Genomic DNA, 19,556 nt, shown 5'->3' on the forward strand with positions numbered 1-19,556 from the left:
TAGTTGTTGGTATCTATTCGTATATTTGCTAAGTGGAATACTTTTCCTGAATGATGAAAGTCAGCATGAAATGCCCTTATCACTGACTGAACCTCGTTCACGTTTTATTATAATCGGGAACCGTCCGTATAATAAGGTGACGGCTAAATCATTCAGTGAAATAATTATTTTATTTTTTGTTTACATTTTTAACTATGTTTTTTCTTTTTAACCATTTGTTACGATTTAGTAACTGTTATTTATCATTTTGAGTCAAATGAATCTTTTGTTTAAATTTTAATGACATTTTCAGAACTTTGGCAATATATTGGGGGAGTGTGTGTGTGTGTGTGTGTGTGTGGAGGGGCATTGGCAGGATTGATGGTATGTGTGGTGAAGTGGGTGAAACGGGCTTGGAATACGGCGTTCAAGAAACGTGAACGTGAATGAACGCGTGCGTGCGTGCGTGTATGTAAGGGATGTTCGTATGTTCGTACTAGTCTGTAGTGGATACCCCATTCATGGGCACATATAACTGACCACATCGTGTTCTATGCCCCTACGTCGAGCGGACCCGTGAAGATTCGGGTTCAGCAACCAATGCTTGTCATAAAAAGAGGAGACCAACGCGGATTGGGTGGTCAGGCTCGCTAAATTGGTTGACACATGCCATCGTTCCTCCAATGAATAGATCGATTTTCATGATGTGTCGATCACTGGATTCCGCCTGGTCCAGACTCGATTATAGACAGAGCGTCGTCATAGCTGAACTATATCCGAGTGTGGCGTATAACAGCAAATAAAGAAAGAAAGAAGAAATATCGTCGAGGGACAGGTGGGAATAACAACAAGTACCATCTTTAACGTGTCATAGCCGGAATTACACTTTCTCTTGAAATGCGAGGGCGGAGGTGGGCTGGATCGCTGTCTTCTTTGTGTGCTGGCGATTCGGTACCATATAACTGAATGTGTGGGTTCGAATCCCGAGAACTCAGTTGGAAAAGTACCATCTATCTGTACTTTACTGAGAAACGTGTAATCCCAAAATATGACCGCAAATATGCGTTCCACTGACGCAATGGTCTACTGACGCAAATGATCTACTCAAAGGAAAGATCTCGTGACGTAACGACTATCTGACACAAGGACGCCTGAGGTAATGACCACCCAGTCAGTGAATCATCCTGGCGACAATGATCTACTGACATAAAGCAAGGACCTACTGAGGTAAATGACCCCACTCAGTGAAGGATCTCATTGACGTAACGGTCCAATGACACAAGGACCTACTGAGGTAATGACCCACTCCAGTAGAAGGATCTCGCGTGACTTAATGATCTGCTGTCACAAGCGACCTACTGAGGTGGAAATGACCCACTCGAGTGAACGATCTCGTGACTTAATGATCTCTACTGACACAAGGGACCCAATTGGAGGTAATGACGACCCACCCAGAAGGATCTCTCGGACTTAATGATCTACTGACACAATGACCCGGCCAAGGTAATGACCCACCCAGTGAAGGATCTCGTGACTTAATGATCTACTGACGTACAAGGACCCACGGGAGGTAATGACCCGCTCAGGAAGGATCCCTGCGGGACGTAACGATCCAATGACACAAAGGACCTACTGAGGTAATGACCCACCCGCGAAGGATCTCGTGACTTAATGATCTACTGACACAAGGACCTACTGAGACGTACCATGATCCACTCAGTGAAGGATCTCGTAATTTAAACGATCCACTGACACAAAGACCTACTGAAGTAAATGACCCACTCAGTGAAGGATCTCGTGACTTAACGATCCACTGACACATGACCTACTGAGTGTAATGACCCGCCAGGGAATAGGATCTCGTGACGTAATGATCTACTGACACAAGGAGAATACTGAGGTGTTTTGATCCATCTCAGGAAGGCTGACTCGCAGGCCATGCAACGATCCAATGACGCAAAGACCTGGCTGAGGTAATGATCCATCAATCCGAAAGGATTTCGTGTGATTTAGACCGATCCACGGACGCAAAGTCCTACAGCAACATCATGATCCACTTGATCTCAACATATTTACTGAGGTTATGATCCACGTCAAGGAACGGAGGATCCAGTGACGGTACAACTCAGTACGCAATGACCCAATTAGCTATGATACGCTGCTGAACCAATTGATTTACTCTGACACAATGTTGACGCACAAACTCCTGACGCAATGATGTAATGATCCATGACCCACAGACCTACGCAATAAACAGATGAAGTAGCGATCCACGCAAGAAGTGAGTAATGAATCACCGACGTAATGATACGGTGACATAACGATCTAGATCGTAGGGAACAATCTAGTGACGCAATGACCCACAGACGTAATGATTCTGACCGAATAAACTCCTAGCAACGAACTAGAGTGAACAATTATGAGTGACACCACGGGATCACAATGTCATTTATCAAACCGAGGGCAATACTGACTACCTCGCATGTTACGTGGCACAAAGACCAATGATCTAGTGAGCCTGTGTTCGTACTAACATACGACGAGACTCCATAACGAAGCAGGTGTTGACACCACGGATCAAGCAATGCCATTTATCTAACCGAGGCCTGATCACCGCAGATCAGACCTCGTAATGTGTTTCGCACTGTCTCTTTTGGATCCTCGCGCTGTAATTATATTTGTTGATTAGGTTATCCTTCCGTTGATATCTAAGAATTTCAAATGTATTTTCCCCAGGCTCTCCGTCTTCACTGCTGTTGCTGGCTGTCAGTCTGTGTTCAGCCCAGTGTCCGACCGGATGTTCCTGTAGCAGCACCAGCGTCACCTGCAACGGTCTCCACCCCATTCCCACCTTCCTCCTCCTTCCCCGACGTCACAACTCCTCCGTCTCAACAACATCAACAGCAATATACCTCCGAACGCCTTCCAGAGCAATGCCCAGGTTGCAGTTGACCACGATCAGCAGTGGCAATATCAGTTCCATTGCTAGATGCGCTTCAGCGGAATTCCCGCAAAGACAATTTCAATCTCCAGAGTTCGGATCGGTAACATCGCATCAGGGGAGCCTTCCAACACCTACACAAAATGTTGCCGGAGGATTTCAATCCAACAATGGACAGATTGGCAGATCTCATCCCACGCTTTCTACAGATTGTCAAACCTCGCGTCCATCAGCATTCAATCCAACAACATCTCTCCACCATCAAGGGTACGCCTTCAGCAGGATATCTAGCAGCAGACCTTTCTATTTCTACACAACAACGTCACCAACCTCAACGGCTACGCTTTCTGCCCTCACTGGAGACGACGTCCCTCTCCTCCACCTTGCGCTCTTCCGAGGGATCCATCATGAACGTGGGCTGCAAGGCGCTGGAAGGTCTGAAGACTGTATCGTATGTCACGCTCAGGTGTGACTGTGATGCATATGGTGCCTCTCATCCAAAGTTTTTCTTCGGTCTCCCTCGGCTTCGTCCGTCCACTTCAGCCAGTCAAGGAATCCAAAGGACGCATTTCCGGCAAGCGTAGAGATGACTGCACAGCGCCATCTATTCCAGAGCCAAATTCTTGTGTAGCCTGAGCGAACGTTGAACTCTACAATATGAATAAAGTTGTTTTTGAACAAATCAGATGTCAGTTTTTGAAACAATTTGGCTTCATCGCTTTCGATTTGTCCAAATGAAAACAAATACAGTGAGTGAGTGAGTGAGTTTAGGTTTTACGCCGGTTTTAGCAATATTCCAGCAATATCATAGGCGGGGACACCAGAAATGGTCTTTAACACATTGTACCCATGGGAGAGGTAGACGAACCGGGGCTCTCCCTGGCGAAACAAACGAGTGAAACGCTTTTAACCATCTAGGCTACTAAACACCAATAACTGAAACCCGACAAAATGTATACAAATACACAACAAAAATATATTTTGTCATAGGTCGTCTGTTTAGGGTACTGGTGTCATCGGAGTAAGGAATTGTGTTTTATGCCGATTTGGTAATATTCCAGAGATATCACGGCGGTAAACACCAGGAAATGGCTTTACAAAATGTATACATGTGGGAATCGAAACCAGGCTTTCGGCGAGACGAACGAACTATTTAACATAATGTCTACCGCACTGCGTCACAAACGACAGGGATTCATACAAGGGTCGTCTGAAAACCGTCGCTCAGATGTTAGAATCGAACCCGGGTCCTCGGCGTGACGGGCGAACGCTTTAACCAATAGGCTACCCCACCCACCACCCCTTACACGTTAGAAAAATATTGTATGAGCACACCGATGCAAAGTTTGTCTTTAGAGCTAACTTGTGGAGCAAGAAAATCAGAATTTTGTCACAGAATCAGTGAATGGTGCTTGGAAGCTGTCGCTGACCAGTTCACGACAGGTTTTCACGCTCCCACGTAACCCGCCAGCGTATTTCGTACATTGACGAGAAGGTATCGTGGTAGCTATTCGGTGGGATTTAGATTCACGCTTTGAAAGCAATATTCCAGCAATATCACGGCGGGGGACACCAGAAATGGGATTCATACATTGTATCCATGAGGGAAGCGAACCCGAGTCTTCGGCGCGACGGGCCAACCATGGCTGCCCTACCGCTTCCTTAACGCAGCAACAAGCCCAAACAGGTTCACTAATACCAATTGTATTGTTGTCAAGAATAATCAATAATACAGGAGTTTTATCAATAATAAACATTTGTAATTGTTGTTCAGCTGAAGTTTGAAGTTACGGTCGGGGTATTAGTGGACCTTGCTTAACGTAGCAACAGGCCAAAAAATAAAGCCTCACTTATACCACCGACCCGTGACGCCCAACCTCAGCTGTACAACAATTACAAATGTTTATTCTTGACGAACTCAAAATCTGTATTGCACTGCACCTTTCCTATAAACAAAGAATCCATTACTGAAATGTTGAAACAATCCATGAACTGATGGTCAAGTTATTGTTTGAATAGATTTAAGGGACGTTTTTCCGAGTTTAAGAAATGAAATTTGTGATAATTTGTAATAAATTAAAAATATCAAAATACAACTTTGCACTGTATCACTCCTATAGATATAGTGGTTGATCCCCAAATTTGAAAACAATCCATTCAATTGTGGTCAAGTTATGGGTTGAACAAAAATCCCTTGGGTGTTTTAAAATTCAAATCGGAAATCGGATTCAGTGATCAACAGCATGAGCATCGTTCTACCCAAATGGGATAAGTCAACCAAGTCAGCGAACCTGACCACCCGATCCCGTTTGTCTCCTCTTACGAGTAGTCGGGTTGCTGAAGACAAATCCTAACCCGGATCTTCACGGGTTTGTAGTCATAAGGGCGGCGCCAATATATCCAACATACCCACTCTTTGAGGTACATGCTCAACGATTCCATGTTAGGTCCAGTCGTTGTAATTAGCTGGTGCCTTGGATTGTGTAAACTAGACCCGTGAAGATCCGGGTGACGAAATTGGTCTTCAGCTACTCATACCCTGTCATAAAGAGGTCACTAAAGGGGATCGGGTGGTCAGGCTTGCTGACTTGGTTAACATATGTCATCGTATCCCAAGTACGTAGACCGATGCTCGTGATGTTGATCACTGGATTGTCTGGCCCAGACTCGATTATTTACAGTCCGCCGCCATATGGCTTGAATATTGCTGAGTTGGCATTAATCAACAGAGAAACAAACAAGTTATGTAAACTAACATTGTTTCTGAATAGTTATCACAAATATTTGCTGTCTTTAAAGTGAGCCTTGTCACGGAAAAACTTAACTGGCGGAATAAAGAAAGCTACACTTCTATGTTTGGTGGTGGCTACAATTGAAGCAAAACAAGACATGGTAATCCGATGGTGATGTATTTGATAGTGGCATCACAGTTTTGTTTGAGACCTTAAGTTTTCTCTTGAGGTTTTCAGCTTAGTACGTTAAAAATAACATTTGCAATATTTTTATAACATCAAATTTTATAGTTATTCTTCCTTTGCCCCTTAGCTTCAAAATGAATGTTAATGCTACATTGGGATCTATATGTGTATTTGCATGATTTACGAATCTGCTGATTTTGAAAATAAACAAAAATCATGAGTTTTTGTTGAACAATGAGTGAATGAGTATGATTTTACGCCGCTTTTAGCAATATTCCAGCAGTAACGCAGCTGAGGAACACCAGAAAGGGCTTCAAACATTGTACCCATGTATGGAATCGAACCCGTGTCTTCGGCGTGACGAGGGAACGCATTAACCACTACGCTACCCTTACAGCCCCTTGTGTTAAAGAATAAACAACAAAAAACTTATATATTTTCGACGAACCACCAAAGTTTTCAATATCAAAATCCGTAGGTCAAAGGGACATAACTTACACCGAAGTGTTTAAATTTGCGACATTGACGAAAGAGAGAGAAAGTCATTGCACAATAATTTCTTTCAAAACTATCTCCCCATTTGCTTGGTAAACAACTGTGACTCCTTCAAGAGGCAGTCGTGAACTGTGTTATCTTATGTTCTTACTCTTGTGTAAAATTGTTTGTTCGATTCCCCGCATGTGTGCAATGTGAGAAGCCCTTTTCTGGTGTCCTCCTGCCGTCATATTGTTGACATATTGCTAAAAGGGGGCGTAAAACCCAACTCACTCACTATTGGTGGTAATTTTGTAAGGAAACTTCATACACATGTGTCATAACAACGTATGGTATGGATTTAGATGTCATTTTATTGAGTTCAAAACATTCGGGCACTTGTGATGCAGTAGCGTTTTCATACATGTAGTCAATAACTAGCTACAGCCCGACTGATCACAGTGTCATGATATAATTAATTACATTGATCAAACAGAAATAAACCCGCTGTTTACGCCCCTCTGCATCACTGGTTCAGACTCTCCGATTATCATATCGCCGTCATATAGCTTTAATAGTTGATCAATCAACCCACCAACCTATCAACCAACCAACCAACCAACAAAACAAACCAAACCAGCAAACAAAACAAACAAATCAAACCAGCCAGCCAACCAACCAATCAACCAAAACAAACAATCAACCAACCAACCAACCAACCAGCCAGCCAGCCAGCCAACCAATCAACCAACCAACCAACCAATCAACCAAATTTAACCAGTCAACCGAAATTAAAGCAACCAACCAAACCAATCAACCAATCAACCAACCAACCAACCAATAATCAACCAACCAATCAACCAATCAACCAACCAACCAATCTAACCAACTAACGAACCAACCATTCAGTCAATCAATCACTTCTTTGATTGGCTTTTTGGCATACTAGAAGTTGGGTAAATGAAGAATGAGGACTATTCTTATGGATATACAACTTCTTTATTCTGTATAGGCGACGTTTCAACATAGATTCTAATGTCGTTGTCAAGCACTTGTCAATTTGTAAATGGGAGTTTTACTTCCTGAATAAGTAGCCTAGTGGTTAAAGCGTTTGCTCGTGACGCTGAAGACCCAGGTTCGATCCCCACATGGGTGCAATATGTGAAGTCAATGAATGGTGTCCCCTGTCGTGACATTGCTGGAATATTGCTAAAAGCGGCGTAAACCCAAACTCACTCACTCACTTCCTGAATAGGCAATTAAATAAATAACATTTAAGTTCAGTTATAATAAGTCCCAAAATAGTTGAACAAAATATCTCCAGCAAACCGAAGAATGTTAAAACGAATACGTTGAGCAAATATGAAGGACCTTAGAAACGTCAGACTGAATCATTCCAAGTGAAGTGAAATGTAATCACAGCGTTGAAGTTTAAAATTGATTAGTTGTATGTCAATATATTGTTCTGAAACTCGTTGCTGTTAATAATTTCATTACCTAAAAACTGTGGACAGCGCACGTAAAATCTCCAAAACAAGTCCGCAAGATCGTCCGAGAAAACACTCAGTTGGAAGCAAGAGAGCCGTCATGTAAATGTCTTGCATCTCTCATGACCCTATTCTTACTGAAAACGTCAACTTAGGCAACACAAGAGAGCCGTTGTGTAAACGTCTTGCATCTCTTATGACCCTATTCTTACTGAAAACGTCAACTTAGGCAACACAGGTGTGTGTTTGGGGGGGTTGGGTCGGTCATGGTTTGGGCAGGGATAACGCCTACCGGACGTACTCCACTGCACGTGGTCGACAGTAATCGTATTGGACAGCGTTATCGGGACGAGATTCTGGCTCCTATAGCAGTACCATTGTTGCAAGCTATGCATGGTTTTTCATGGTCGACCTTCTATACAGCAAGACGACAACGCTAGGCCTCATAGGGCCAAGATTGTCACGGAATTCCTTAGGCAGCAGGGTGTAGAGTGAATGGAGTAGTCAGCATGCTCGCCAGACCTCAACCCAATTAACCATGCCTGAGATGAACTCGTACAAACGTCACCCAGCACCAGTGGATCTCCCAGGACTCCACAGAGCTCTAGTAGAAGGAATGGAATGCGATTCCGCAAGCTTCCTTTATGAACTTGATAAGGAGCACGAGAACAAAATGACCAGCTGTGTCTTAGGCGCGCGAGGAGGTCATGTCATTTTCATTTTTAGGGTGTCTGGTCTATACAGCTGATGTTTGCTAGTGCTGTTTGAACTTTTGTCTGTATGTCTCGATGTGTCACGTTTGTCAACACACTAAACATTATGATGACACTCTTAGTTCTATTATTTCTAAGGAACTTTTCTTAACATGTGCTATTTTTATTTGCCTCTTTGTTAATGAAGCCTAGTTGTTTTTTTCCATTAATTTGAAAACAATCACATGTCATTGGCAAATTTTTAGTGCACAGCACCGTAAAGATCCGGGTTAGAATTAATGACTAACCCATGCTTCTCGTAAGTGGCGACTAACGGGATCGGGTGGTCAGGCTCGCTGTCATCGTATCGTAGATCGGTGCTCATGCTGTTGATCACTGGATTGTCTGATCCTGACTCGATTATCTACAGGCCGCCGCCATATATCAGGAATATTGCTGAGTGCTGTGTAAAACTAAACTCACTCACTCTAGCACACAGCCCAGCGTTTCACGTACAGGGTTTCTTGGCGTTACTCACTCACTCACCCACCCACCCACCAATACTGTTTAGGAGACGTCTCTCCTGCTTGTCGTAAAACAATAAAAATGAGGATCACCCAAATCGATTATTTACACACTGCCACCATGTAGCTGGGGGAGTGGGGGGCGTGGTTAAAGCGTTCGATCGTCACACCGAAGACCCGGGTTCGATTCCTCACTACTACTACAGCTTGTACAACTACTGCAGCTACTATTGCTTCTGCTGCTGCTGCTGCTACTGCTACTGCTTCTCCTGCTGCACTGTTTTGTATTACAAGTTGACAAAACACAACCAAATTCATATTTATTGTTTTATATTTATTGTTTCTTCATATCAGCATGATACGTTTATGAAACAGGCCAAAGATTAAGCCCTACTTCAATTAAGGAACATGTCGAATTTGAAGCTGAGGTTGTTGTCCGACATGTCGAAGTTGAACCGGAAGCAGGCCAGCGCCTCCCTGTAGTTTTGATTGGCCAACTGGAGGCGGATCTGTTCACGGGTGCAGTTGCCACTTGTTGGGATAGGAGGCTGAAAGAATCAGAACAGTGAAATACATTGGTAGCCCTAGTTAAAATATTTACATGTGAAAAAAACATAGAGTATCGATTCCTTAATTGTCAAGGGGTTTACTGAAAGGGAAACAACCATTGCGATAGCGACCAACTATTGCAATACCATTGCAATAGCTTTTTTTATCATTGAATTGTCTCAATTGAAGTCATTTTCTAAATAAATGTATGGTTTATGTGAAATGAGAACAAGTTGAAGTCGTTTCAGTCTCTTTTAATAACTGACAAGAAACTTGAAACCCAGATCAAGTAAACAGTTAGCACATGACCTCAATGAAGCAGCAAGTCTGCACCCAAACATCCTCTATTTTGCGCTGCACGTTTATCAACGAAAGCCAATTATCTATAGTCACAGTTTTCGTTTCTACCCTCGATTAAGTGCTATCGGAGACTCAACAATTGCAATCCACCGATAGTTCGATGCCTCGTTACAGCCCTACTGATTTGATGTTTCTCTTTATAATTTTTCGGACAGTGTGTTCTAATGGAAATTACATCTAACGAGCGACATGGTCAATGTCCCTGTGACAGACAGACTCTTCACAGAATATTCCAGTGACAGGAGCACTTCTACAGACTATTCTTGAGACGCTGGGACGTTTTCGTACCCTATCACTTGGCCAGAGGGTCTCTTTACAAAGCATCCTTGGACAGAAGGACTTGCTGCTTACTGTTTGTGAGGCAGCGGGACTAGCTTAGCCTATCCCTGGACTTTCTACACAGTCTCCCTGGGACTGTTCCCGAGACAAAAGGACTTTCTTTAGCCTATCCCTGGGACAAAGGGATGTTCTGTGGAGTTCCCTGGGACAGAAGGAGTATCTACAGACTGTTCCCGAAACAGAAGGACTTTCTTTAGCCTATCCCTGGGACAAAGGGATGTTCTGTTGAGCTCCCTGAGACAAAAAGAATGTCTACAGACTGTCCCCGAGACATAAGGACCTTCTTTAGTCTATCCCTGGGACATAGGGGTGTTCTGTGGAGTTCCCTGGGACAGAAGGAATGTCTACAGACTGTTCTCGAGACATGAGGACTTTCTTTTGCCTATCCCTGGGACAAAGGGATGTTCTGTGGAGTTCCATGGGACAGAAGGGATCTCTACAGACTGTTCCCGAGACATGGGGACTTTCTTTTGCCTATCCCTCGGACATAGGGATGGTCTGTGGAGTTCCCTGGGACAGAAGGAGTATCTACAGACTGTTCCCGAGACATGGGGACTTTCTTTAGCCTATACCTGGGACAAAGGGATGTTCTGTGGAGTTCCCTGAGACAATAAGAATGTCTACAGACTGTTCCCGAGACATGAGGACTTTCTTTAGTCTATCCCTGAGACATAGGGGTGTTCTGTGGAGTTCCCTGGGACAGAAGGAATGTCTACAGACTGTTCCCGAGACATGGGGACTTTGTCTAGTCTATCCCTGGGACACAGGGATGTTCTGTGGAGGTCCCTGAGACAAAAAGAATGTCTACAGACTGTTCCCGAGACAAAAGGACTTTCTTTAGCCTATCCCTGGGACATATTGATGCTCTGTGGAGTTCCCTGGGAGAGAAGGAATATCTACAGACTGTTCCCGAGACATGAGGACTTTCTTTTGCCTATCCCTGGGACAAAGGGATGTTCTGTGGATTTCCCTGGGACAGAAGGGATATCTACAGACTGTTCCCGAGACATGAGGACTTTCATTTGCCTATCCCTCGGACAAAGGGATGGTCTGTGGAGTTCCCTGGGACAGAAGGAGTATCTACAGACTGCTCCCGAGACATGGGGACTTTCTTTAGCCTATACCTGGGACAAAGGGATGTTCTGTGGAGTTCCCTGAGACAATAAGAATGTCTACAGACTGTTCCCGAGACATGAGGACTTTCTTTAGTCTATCCCTGGGACATAGGGGTCTTCTGTGGAGCTCCCTGGGACAGAAGGAATGTCTACAGACTGTTCCCGAGACAAAAGGACTTTCTTTAGTCTATCCCTGGGACATAGGGATGTTCTGTGGAGGTCCCTGAGACAAAAAGAATGTCTACAGACTGTTCCCGAGACAAAAGGACTTTCTTTAGCCTATCCCTGGCACATAGGGATGTTCTGTGGAGTTCCCTGGGACAGAAGGAATATCTACAGACTGTTCCCGAGACATGAGGACTTTCTTTTGCCTATCCCTGGGACAAAGGGATGTTCTGTGGAGTTCCCTGGGACAGAAGGGATGTCTACAGACTGTTCCCGAGACATGAGGACTTTCTTTTGCCTATCCCTGGGACAAAGGGATGTTCTGTGGAACTCCCTGGGACAGAAGGGATATCTACAGACTGTTCCCGATACATGAGGACTTTCTTTTGCCTATGCCTGGGACAAAGGGATGTTCTGTGGAGGTCCCTGAGACAAAAAGAATGTCTACAGACTGTTCCCGAGACAAAAGGACTTTCTTTAGCCTATCCCTGGGACATAGGGATGTTCTGTGGAGTTCCCTGGGACAGAAGGAGTATCTACAGACTGTTCCCGAGACATGAGGACTTTCTTTTGCCTATCCCTGGGACAAAGGGATGTTCTGTGGAGCTCCCTGGGACAGAAGGGATCTCTACAGACTGTTCCCGAGACATGAGGACTTTCTTTTGCCTATGCCTGGGACAAAGGGATGTTCTGTGGAGTTCCCTGGGACAGAAGGGATATCTACAGACTGTTTCCGAGACATGGGGACTTTCTTTTGCCTATCCCTGGGACATAGGGATGGTCTGTGAAGTTCCCTGGGACAGAAGGAGTATCTACAGACTGTTCCCGAGACATGATGACTTTCTTTTGCCTATCCCTGGGACAAAGGGATGTTCTGTGGAGTTCCCTGGGACAGAAGGGATATCTACAGACTGTTCCCGAGACATGAGGACTTTCATTTGCCTATCCCTCAGACATAGGGATGGTCTGTGGAGTTCCCTGGAATAGAAGGAGTATCTACAGACTGTTCCCGAGACATGAGGACTTTCTTTTGCCTATCCCTCGGACAAAGGGATGGTCTGTGGAGTTCCCTGGGGCAGATGGAGTATCTACAGACTGTTCCCGAGACATGAGGACTTTCCATGCCTATCCCTGGGACAAAGGGATGTTCTGTGGAGCTCCCTGGGACAGAAGGGATATCTACAGACTGTTCCCGAGACATGAGGACTTTCATTTGCCTATCCCTCGGATATAGGGATGGTCTGTGGAGTTCCCTGGGATAGAAGGAGTATCTACAGACTGTTACCGAGACATGGGGACTTTCTTTTGCCTATCCCTCGGACAAAGGGATGTTCTGTGGAGTTCCCTGGGACAGATGGAGTATCTACAGACTGTTCCCGAGACATGAGGACTTTCTTTTGCCTATCCCTGGGACAAAGGGATGTTCTGTGGAGTTCCCTGAGACAAAAAGAATGTCTACAGACTGTTCCAGGAGACATAAGGACTTTCTTTAGTCTATCCCTGGGACATAGGGGTGTTCTGTGGAGCTCCCTGGGACAGAAGGAATGTCTACAGACTGTTCCCGAGACATGGGGACTTTCTTTAGTCTATCCCTGGGACATAGGGATGTTCTGTGGAGGTCCCTGAGACAAAAAGAATGTATACAGACTGTTCCCGAGACATGGGGACTTTCTTTAGTCTATCCCTCGGACAAAGGGATGTTCTGTGGAGTTCCCTGGGACAGAAGGGATGTCTACAGACTGTTCCCGAAACAGAAGGACTTTCTTTTGCCTATCCCTGGGACATAGGGATGTTCTGTGGAGTTGCCTGGGACAGAAGGAATATCTACAGACTGTTCCCGAGACATGGGGACTTTCGTTTGCCTATCCCTGGGACAAAGGGATGTTCTGTGGAGTTCCCTGAGACAATGAGAATGTCTACAGACTGTTCCCGAGACATAAGGACTTTCTTTAGTCTATCCCTGAGATATAGGGGTGTTCTGTGGAGATCCCTGAGACAGAATTAATGTCTACAGACTGTTCCCGAGACATGGGGACTTTCTTAAGTCTATCCCTGGGACATAGGGATGTTCTGTGGAGGTCCCTGAGACAAAAAGAATGTCTACAGACTGTTCCCGAGACAAAAGGACTTTCTTTAGCCTATCCCTCGGACATATTGATGTTCTGTGGAGCTCCCTGGGACAGAAGGAATATCTACAGACTGTTCCCGAGACATGAGGACTTTCTTTTGCCTATCCCTCGGACATGGGGATGCTCTGTGGAGTTCCCTGGGACAGAAGGGATCTCTACAGACTGTTCCCGAGACATGAGGACTTTCTTTTGCCTATCCCTGGGACAAAGGGATGTTCTGTGGAGCTCCCTGGGACAGAAGGGATCCCTACAGACTGTTTCCGAGACATGGGGACTTTCTTTTGCCTATCCCTGGGACAAAGGGATGTTCTGTGGAGTTCCCTTGGACAGAAGGGATATCTACAGACTGTTCCCGAGACATGGGGACTTTCTTTTGCCTATCCCTCGGACATGGGGATGGTCTGTGAAGTTCCCTGGGACAGAAGGAGTATCTACAGACTGTTCCCGAGACATGAGGACTTTCTTTTGCCTATCCCTGGGACAAAGGGATGTTCTGTGGAGCTCCCTGGGACAGAAGGGATCCCTACAGACTGTTCCCGAGACACGGGGACTTTCTTTTGCCTATCCCTGGGACAAAGGGGTGTTCTGTGGAGTTCTCTGGGACAGAAGGGATATCTACAGACTGTTCCCGAGACATGGGGACTTTCTTTTGCCTATCCCTCGGACATGGGGTTGGTCTGTGAAGTTCCCTGGGACAGAAGGAGTATCTACAGACTGTTCCCGAGACATGAGGACTTTCTTTTGCCTGTCCCTGGGACAAAGGGATGTTCTGTGAAGTTCCCTGGGACAGAAGGGATATCTACAGACTGTTCCCGAGACATGAGAACTTTCATTTGCCTATCCCTCGGACATAGGGATGGTCTGTGGAGTTCCCTGGGATAGAAGGAGTATCTACAGACTGTTCCCAAGACATGGTGTCTTTCTTTTGCCTATCCCTGGGACAAAGGGATGTTCTGTGGAGTTCCCTGAGACAAAAAGAATGTCTACAGACTGTTCCCGAGACATAAGGACTTTCTTTAGTCTATCCCTGGGACATAGGGGTGTTCTGTGGAGCTCCCTGGGACAGAAGGAATGTCTACAGACTGTTCCCGAGACATGGGGACTTTCTTTAGTCTATCCCTGGGACATAGGGATGTTCTGTGGAGGTCCCTGAGACAAAAAGAATGTATACAGACTGTTCCCGAGACATGGGGACTTTCTTTAGTCTATCCCTCGGACAAAGGGATGTTCTGTGGAGTTCCCTGGGACAGAAGGGATGTCTACAGACTGTTCCCGAAACAGAAGGACTTTTCTTTGCCTATCCCTGGGACATAGGGATGTTCTGTGGAGTTGCCTGGGACAGAAGGAATATCTACAGACTGTTCCCGAGACATGGGGACTTTCGTTTGCCTATCCCTGGGACAAAGGGATGTTCTGTGGAGTTCCCTGAGACAATGAGAATGTCTACAGACTGTTCCCGAGACATAAGGACTTTCTTTTAGTCTATCCCTGAGACATAGGGGTGTTCTGTGGAGATCCCTGAGACAGAATTAATGTCTACAGACTGTTCCCGAGACATGGGGACTTTCTTAAGTCTATCCCTGGGACATAGGGATGTTCTGTGGAGGTCCCTGAGACAAAAAGAATGTCTACAGACTGTTCCCGAGACAAAAGGACTTTCTTTAGCCTATCCCTCGGACATATTGATGTTCTGTGGAGCTCCCTGGGACAGAAGGAATATCTACAGACTGTTCCCGAGACATGAGGACTTTCTTTTGCCTATCCCTCGGACATGGGGATGCTCTGTGGAGTTCCCTGGGACAGAAGGGATCTCTACAGACTGTTCCCGAGACATGAGGACTTTCTTTTGCCTATCCCTGGGACAAAGGGATGTTCTGTGGAGCTCCCTGGGACAGAAGGGATCCCTACAGACTGTTTCCGAGACATGGGGACTTTCTTTTGTCTATCCCTGGGACAAAGGGATGTTCTGTGGAGTTCCCTTGGACAGAAGGGATATCTACAGACTGTTCCCGAGACATGGGGACTTTCTTTGCCTATCCCTCGGACATGGGGATGGTCTGTGAAGTTCCCTGGGACAGAAGGAGTATCTACAGACTGTTCCGAGACATGAGGACTTTCTTTTGCCTATCCCTGGGACAAAGGGATGTTCTGTGGAGCTCCCTGGGACAGAAGGGATCCCTACAGACTGTTCCCGAGACACGGGGACTTTCTTTTGCCTATCCCTGGGACAAAGGGGTGTTCTGTGGAGTTCTCTGGGACAGAAGGGATATCTACAGACTGTTCCCGAGACATGGGGACTTTCTTTTGCCTATCCCTGGGACATGGGGTTGGTCTGTGAAGTTCCCTGGGACAGAAGGAGTATCTACAGACTGTTCCCGAGACATGAGGACTTTCTTTTGCCTGTCCCTGGGACAAAGGGATGTTCTGTGGAGTTCCCTGGGACAGAAGGGATATCTACAGACTGTTCCCGAGACATGAGAACTTTCATTTGCCTATCCCTCGGACATAGGGATGGTCTGTGGAGTTCCCTGGGATAGAAGGAGTATCTACAGACTGTTCCCAAGACATGGTGTCTTTCTTTTGCCTATCCCTCGGACATAGGGATGCTCTGTGGAGTTCCCTGGGACAGAAGGGATCTCTACAGACTGTTCCCGAGACATGAGGACTTTCTTTTGCCTATCCCTGGGACAAAGGGATGTTCTGTGGAGCTCCCTGGGACAGAAGGGATCCCTACAGACTGTTCCCGAGACATGAGGACTTTCTTTTGCCTATCCCTGGGACAAAGGGATGTTCTGTGGAGTTCTCTGGGACAGAAGGGATATCTACAGACTGTTCCCGAGACATGGGGACTTTCTTTTGCCTATCCCTCGGACATGGGGATGGTCTGTGAAGTTCCCTGGGACAGAAGGAGTATCTACAGACTGTTCCCGAGACATGAGGACTTTCTTTTGCCTGTCCCTGGGACAAAGGGATGTTCTGTGGAGTTCCCTGGGACAGAAGGGATATCTACAGACTGTTCCCGAGACATGAGAACTTTCATTTGCCTATCCCTGGGACATAAGGATGGTCTGTGAAGTTCCCTGGGACAGAAGGAGTATCTACAGACTGTTCCCGAGACATGGGGTCTTTCTTTTGCCTATGCCTGGGACATAGGGATGGTCTGTGGAGTTCCCTCGGATAGAAGGAGTATCTACAGACTGTTCCCGAGAGATGAGGACTTTCTTTTGCCTATCCCTGGGACATAGGGATGTTCTGTGGAGTCTCCCTGAGACAAAAAGAATGTCTACAGACTGTTCCCGAGACAAAAGGACTTTCTTTAGTCTATCCCTGGGACATAGGGATGTTATGTGGAGTTCCCTGAGACAAAAAGAATGTATACAGACTGTTCCCGAGACAAAAGGACTTTCTTTAGTCTATCCCTCGGACAAAGGGATGTTCTGTGGAGTTCCCTGGGGGGGAAGGGATGTCTACAGACTGTTCCCGAGACATGAGGACTTTCTTTTGCTTATCCCTGGGACAAAGGGATGTTCTGTGGAGCTCCCTGGGACAGAAGGGATCTCTACAGACTGTTCCCGATACATGATGACTTTCTTTTGCCTATGCCTGGGACAAAGGGATGTTCTGTGGAGCTCCCTGGGACAGAAGGGATCTCTACAGACTGTTCCCGAGACATGAGGACTTTCTTTTACCTATGCCTGGGACAAAGGGATGTTCTGTGGAGTTCCCTGGGACAGAAGGAGTATCTACAGACTGTTCCCGAGACATGGGGACTTTCTTTTGCCCATCCCTGGGACAAAGGGATGGTCTGTGGAGCTCCCTGGGACAGAAGGAGTATTTACAGACTGTTCCCGAGACAATGACTGTCTACAGTCTGAGTGTTCTTGAGAAATTGCGTCTTTATATAGAACATAACTGGAATATGCTTCTCCTCATAAAACTATAGTATGACGTCACTCGAAGGATATAACAGCAACTTAACCATTTACATTTGACACCTACCAAAACATTCGTGAACGGCACGAAAATATACTCACTCTGACGGTCGGTGTGGCGCCAGTGTCAACATTATTGAAACTCCCGGGGCACGCACTCGGCACACTGACATCAGGACGCTGACAGCGGTTGATGCTGCCTGGGGTGAGGTTCTGGGTCTGGTTGGGGGCAAAGCAGTGCTGTCTGCCGGAGAACCTGGTTCCGCGTCTGTACAGCTCGACGTTGTCACAGTTGCACGGCGTTGTCAGGTACTGCACCAACGTCAGTTCCTCAAGGGTGTTGCAGCCGATGTTCATGACGGAGCCTCTGGAGATCTGGGACGATTGGATGCTGTTGGAAGGTAGATCAAAGGCGTAGCTCTGAAGATTTGTGATGTTGGTGTACTGAATCCTCAAGGACCGACTGTAGATGATGTCCTTAAAAGCATACGGTTGGATGGTGAAGATCTTGGCATAGCTGAAGGTAAGTGAGTTCAAACCAGTCAGGTTGTGGAATGCGTAGGAATCGATGGTGGTGATGTTGGAATAGGAAAATGTGATTTGACGGTAGATGTTTTTTGTCCAGGTTGCTAAAGGCGCCTCCCCTGATGTTGGTGATGTTTACTCGGGTGAAGGACACTGAAGCTTGGATATCGGAGAACGCGCAGCTCTGTATTGTGCCCAGGGATCCATAACTAAATCTTATAGATTTCAGATTGGGGCTTCCATAGAATCTTCCGCTGGGGATCTCCCTGAAGTTTGAATAATAGAAATAGGCCGTGGTTATGTAGGAGGGGAATGTAAGTGGGAAAGATGGAGAGGCGCTGGCAGTTCATGTTGTTGTTGGAGGTGGTGCATCTGCATCCGGGTGGACACGCGACCTGGCCAGCTGCCAACTGGACACACAGACAGACACACAGTAGGAGCACGAGGTTGCCTGAGGACATCTGTGAAAAATGATTCGTAAAAATACACTTAAAAACAAAACGTATTGATGTTTTTACGTCTTTAACGTGAGTGAGTGAGTGAGTTGGGCTTTATGCCGCTTTTAGCAATATTCCAGCAATATTACGCCAGGGGATGCCATAAATGGGCTTCACACATTGTGCCCATATGGGGAATCGAACCCGGATCGTCGGCGTGAACGCTTTAACCACTAGGCTATCACACCGCCCCATTTCTTTAAACGGCATTTAAGGAGATGAACTATGAAGTATTTTGGATATCAACTTCTTCTTTATTGTTGAACACGATTTTTCGGAGGTAAGTCTTGCTCTTTCAGGTGAATGATGCTGCTTGTTCAGGCTATGTATGTGCGGGCGTTTGTGCGTTCGTGCGTTCGTGCGTATGTGTAATGTGTGGCTGTTTGTGCTAACAACTAACAATGGTTGTATGTTTTACTAAGGATTTTTTGTGCTTGTATCTTTTACACGAGACTAACGCTATGTGGGTAGGAAAATTACAACCCTAAAGTTGACATGTACGTACATCAATGGTTTTGAAGAGTGGTAATTAAAACAAAGATTCATATGTAGTCCTGATATTTAAGACACATAAGGAAAATAATAAACGGATATTGTAAAAAAAGTGAAAACATACCATTTTGGGTGTTGTAGCCGACACACCAGTATAGGATCACAATCTCTGTGAAGACGCACGGCTCACATATAAACCCGACGTTATATATGGGTACACGCAGCTGTCAAACTGTCAATCTCATACGTCAGGGCAGAGCTGTTGTACCCTGATCGTTCACTAGCGGTCACGTGCTTCCACGGCCTTGATGGGTGGTCATTCACGTCATGAGTGGCTTCGAGGCATTCTTTTTTTCGGCTTTTTTCTTTACTATCTTTAAAATGACTTTCTGCCTGGTATTCGATAGAGAATACAAATTTTATCTTTGTTTGCACCAT

General features: G+C 45.8%; 1 protein-coding gene across 1 annotated transcript; it reads right to left on the bottom strand.

The window, feature by feature from the left end:
* Positions 1-9,340: 9,340 nt before the first annotated feature.
* Positions 9,341-18,372, bottom strand: LOC124261305. Its single transcript, XM_046695613.1, has 2 exons — positions 17,707-18,372; positions 9,341-9,563 (listed from the first exon to the last, which is right to left on the bottom strand). Exons 1-2 carry the CDS (start codon positions 17,959-17,961, stop codon positions 9,411-9,413), a joined length of 408 nt encoding a protein of 135 aa, XP_046551569.1. The 5' UTR covers positions 17,962-18,372; the 3' UTR covers positions 9,341-9,410.
* Positions 18,373-19,556: the final 1,184 nt, after the last annotated feature.

The sequence above is a fragment of the Haliotis rubra genome, unplaced genomic scaffold, assembly GCF_003918875.1.
Source record: "Haliotis rubra isolate DU_JTF1 unplaced genomic scaffold, ASM391887v1 Scf795, whole genome shotgun sequence".
In the NCBI taxonomy this organism is placed as follows: Eukaryota; Metazoa; Mollusca; class Gastropoda; order Lepetellida; family Haliotidae; genus Haliotis; species Haliotis rubra.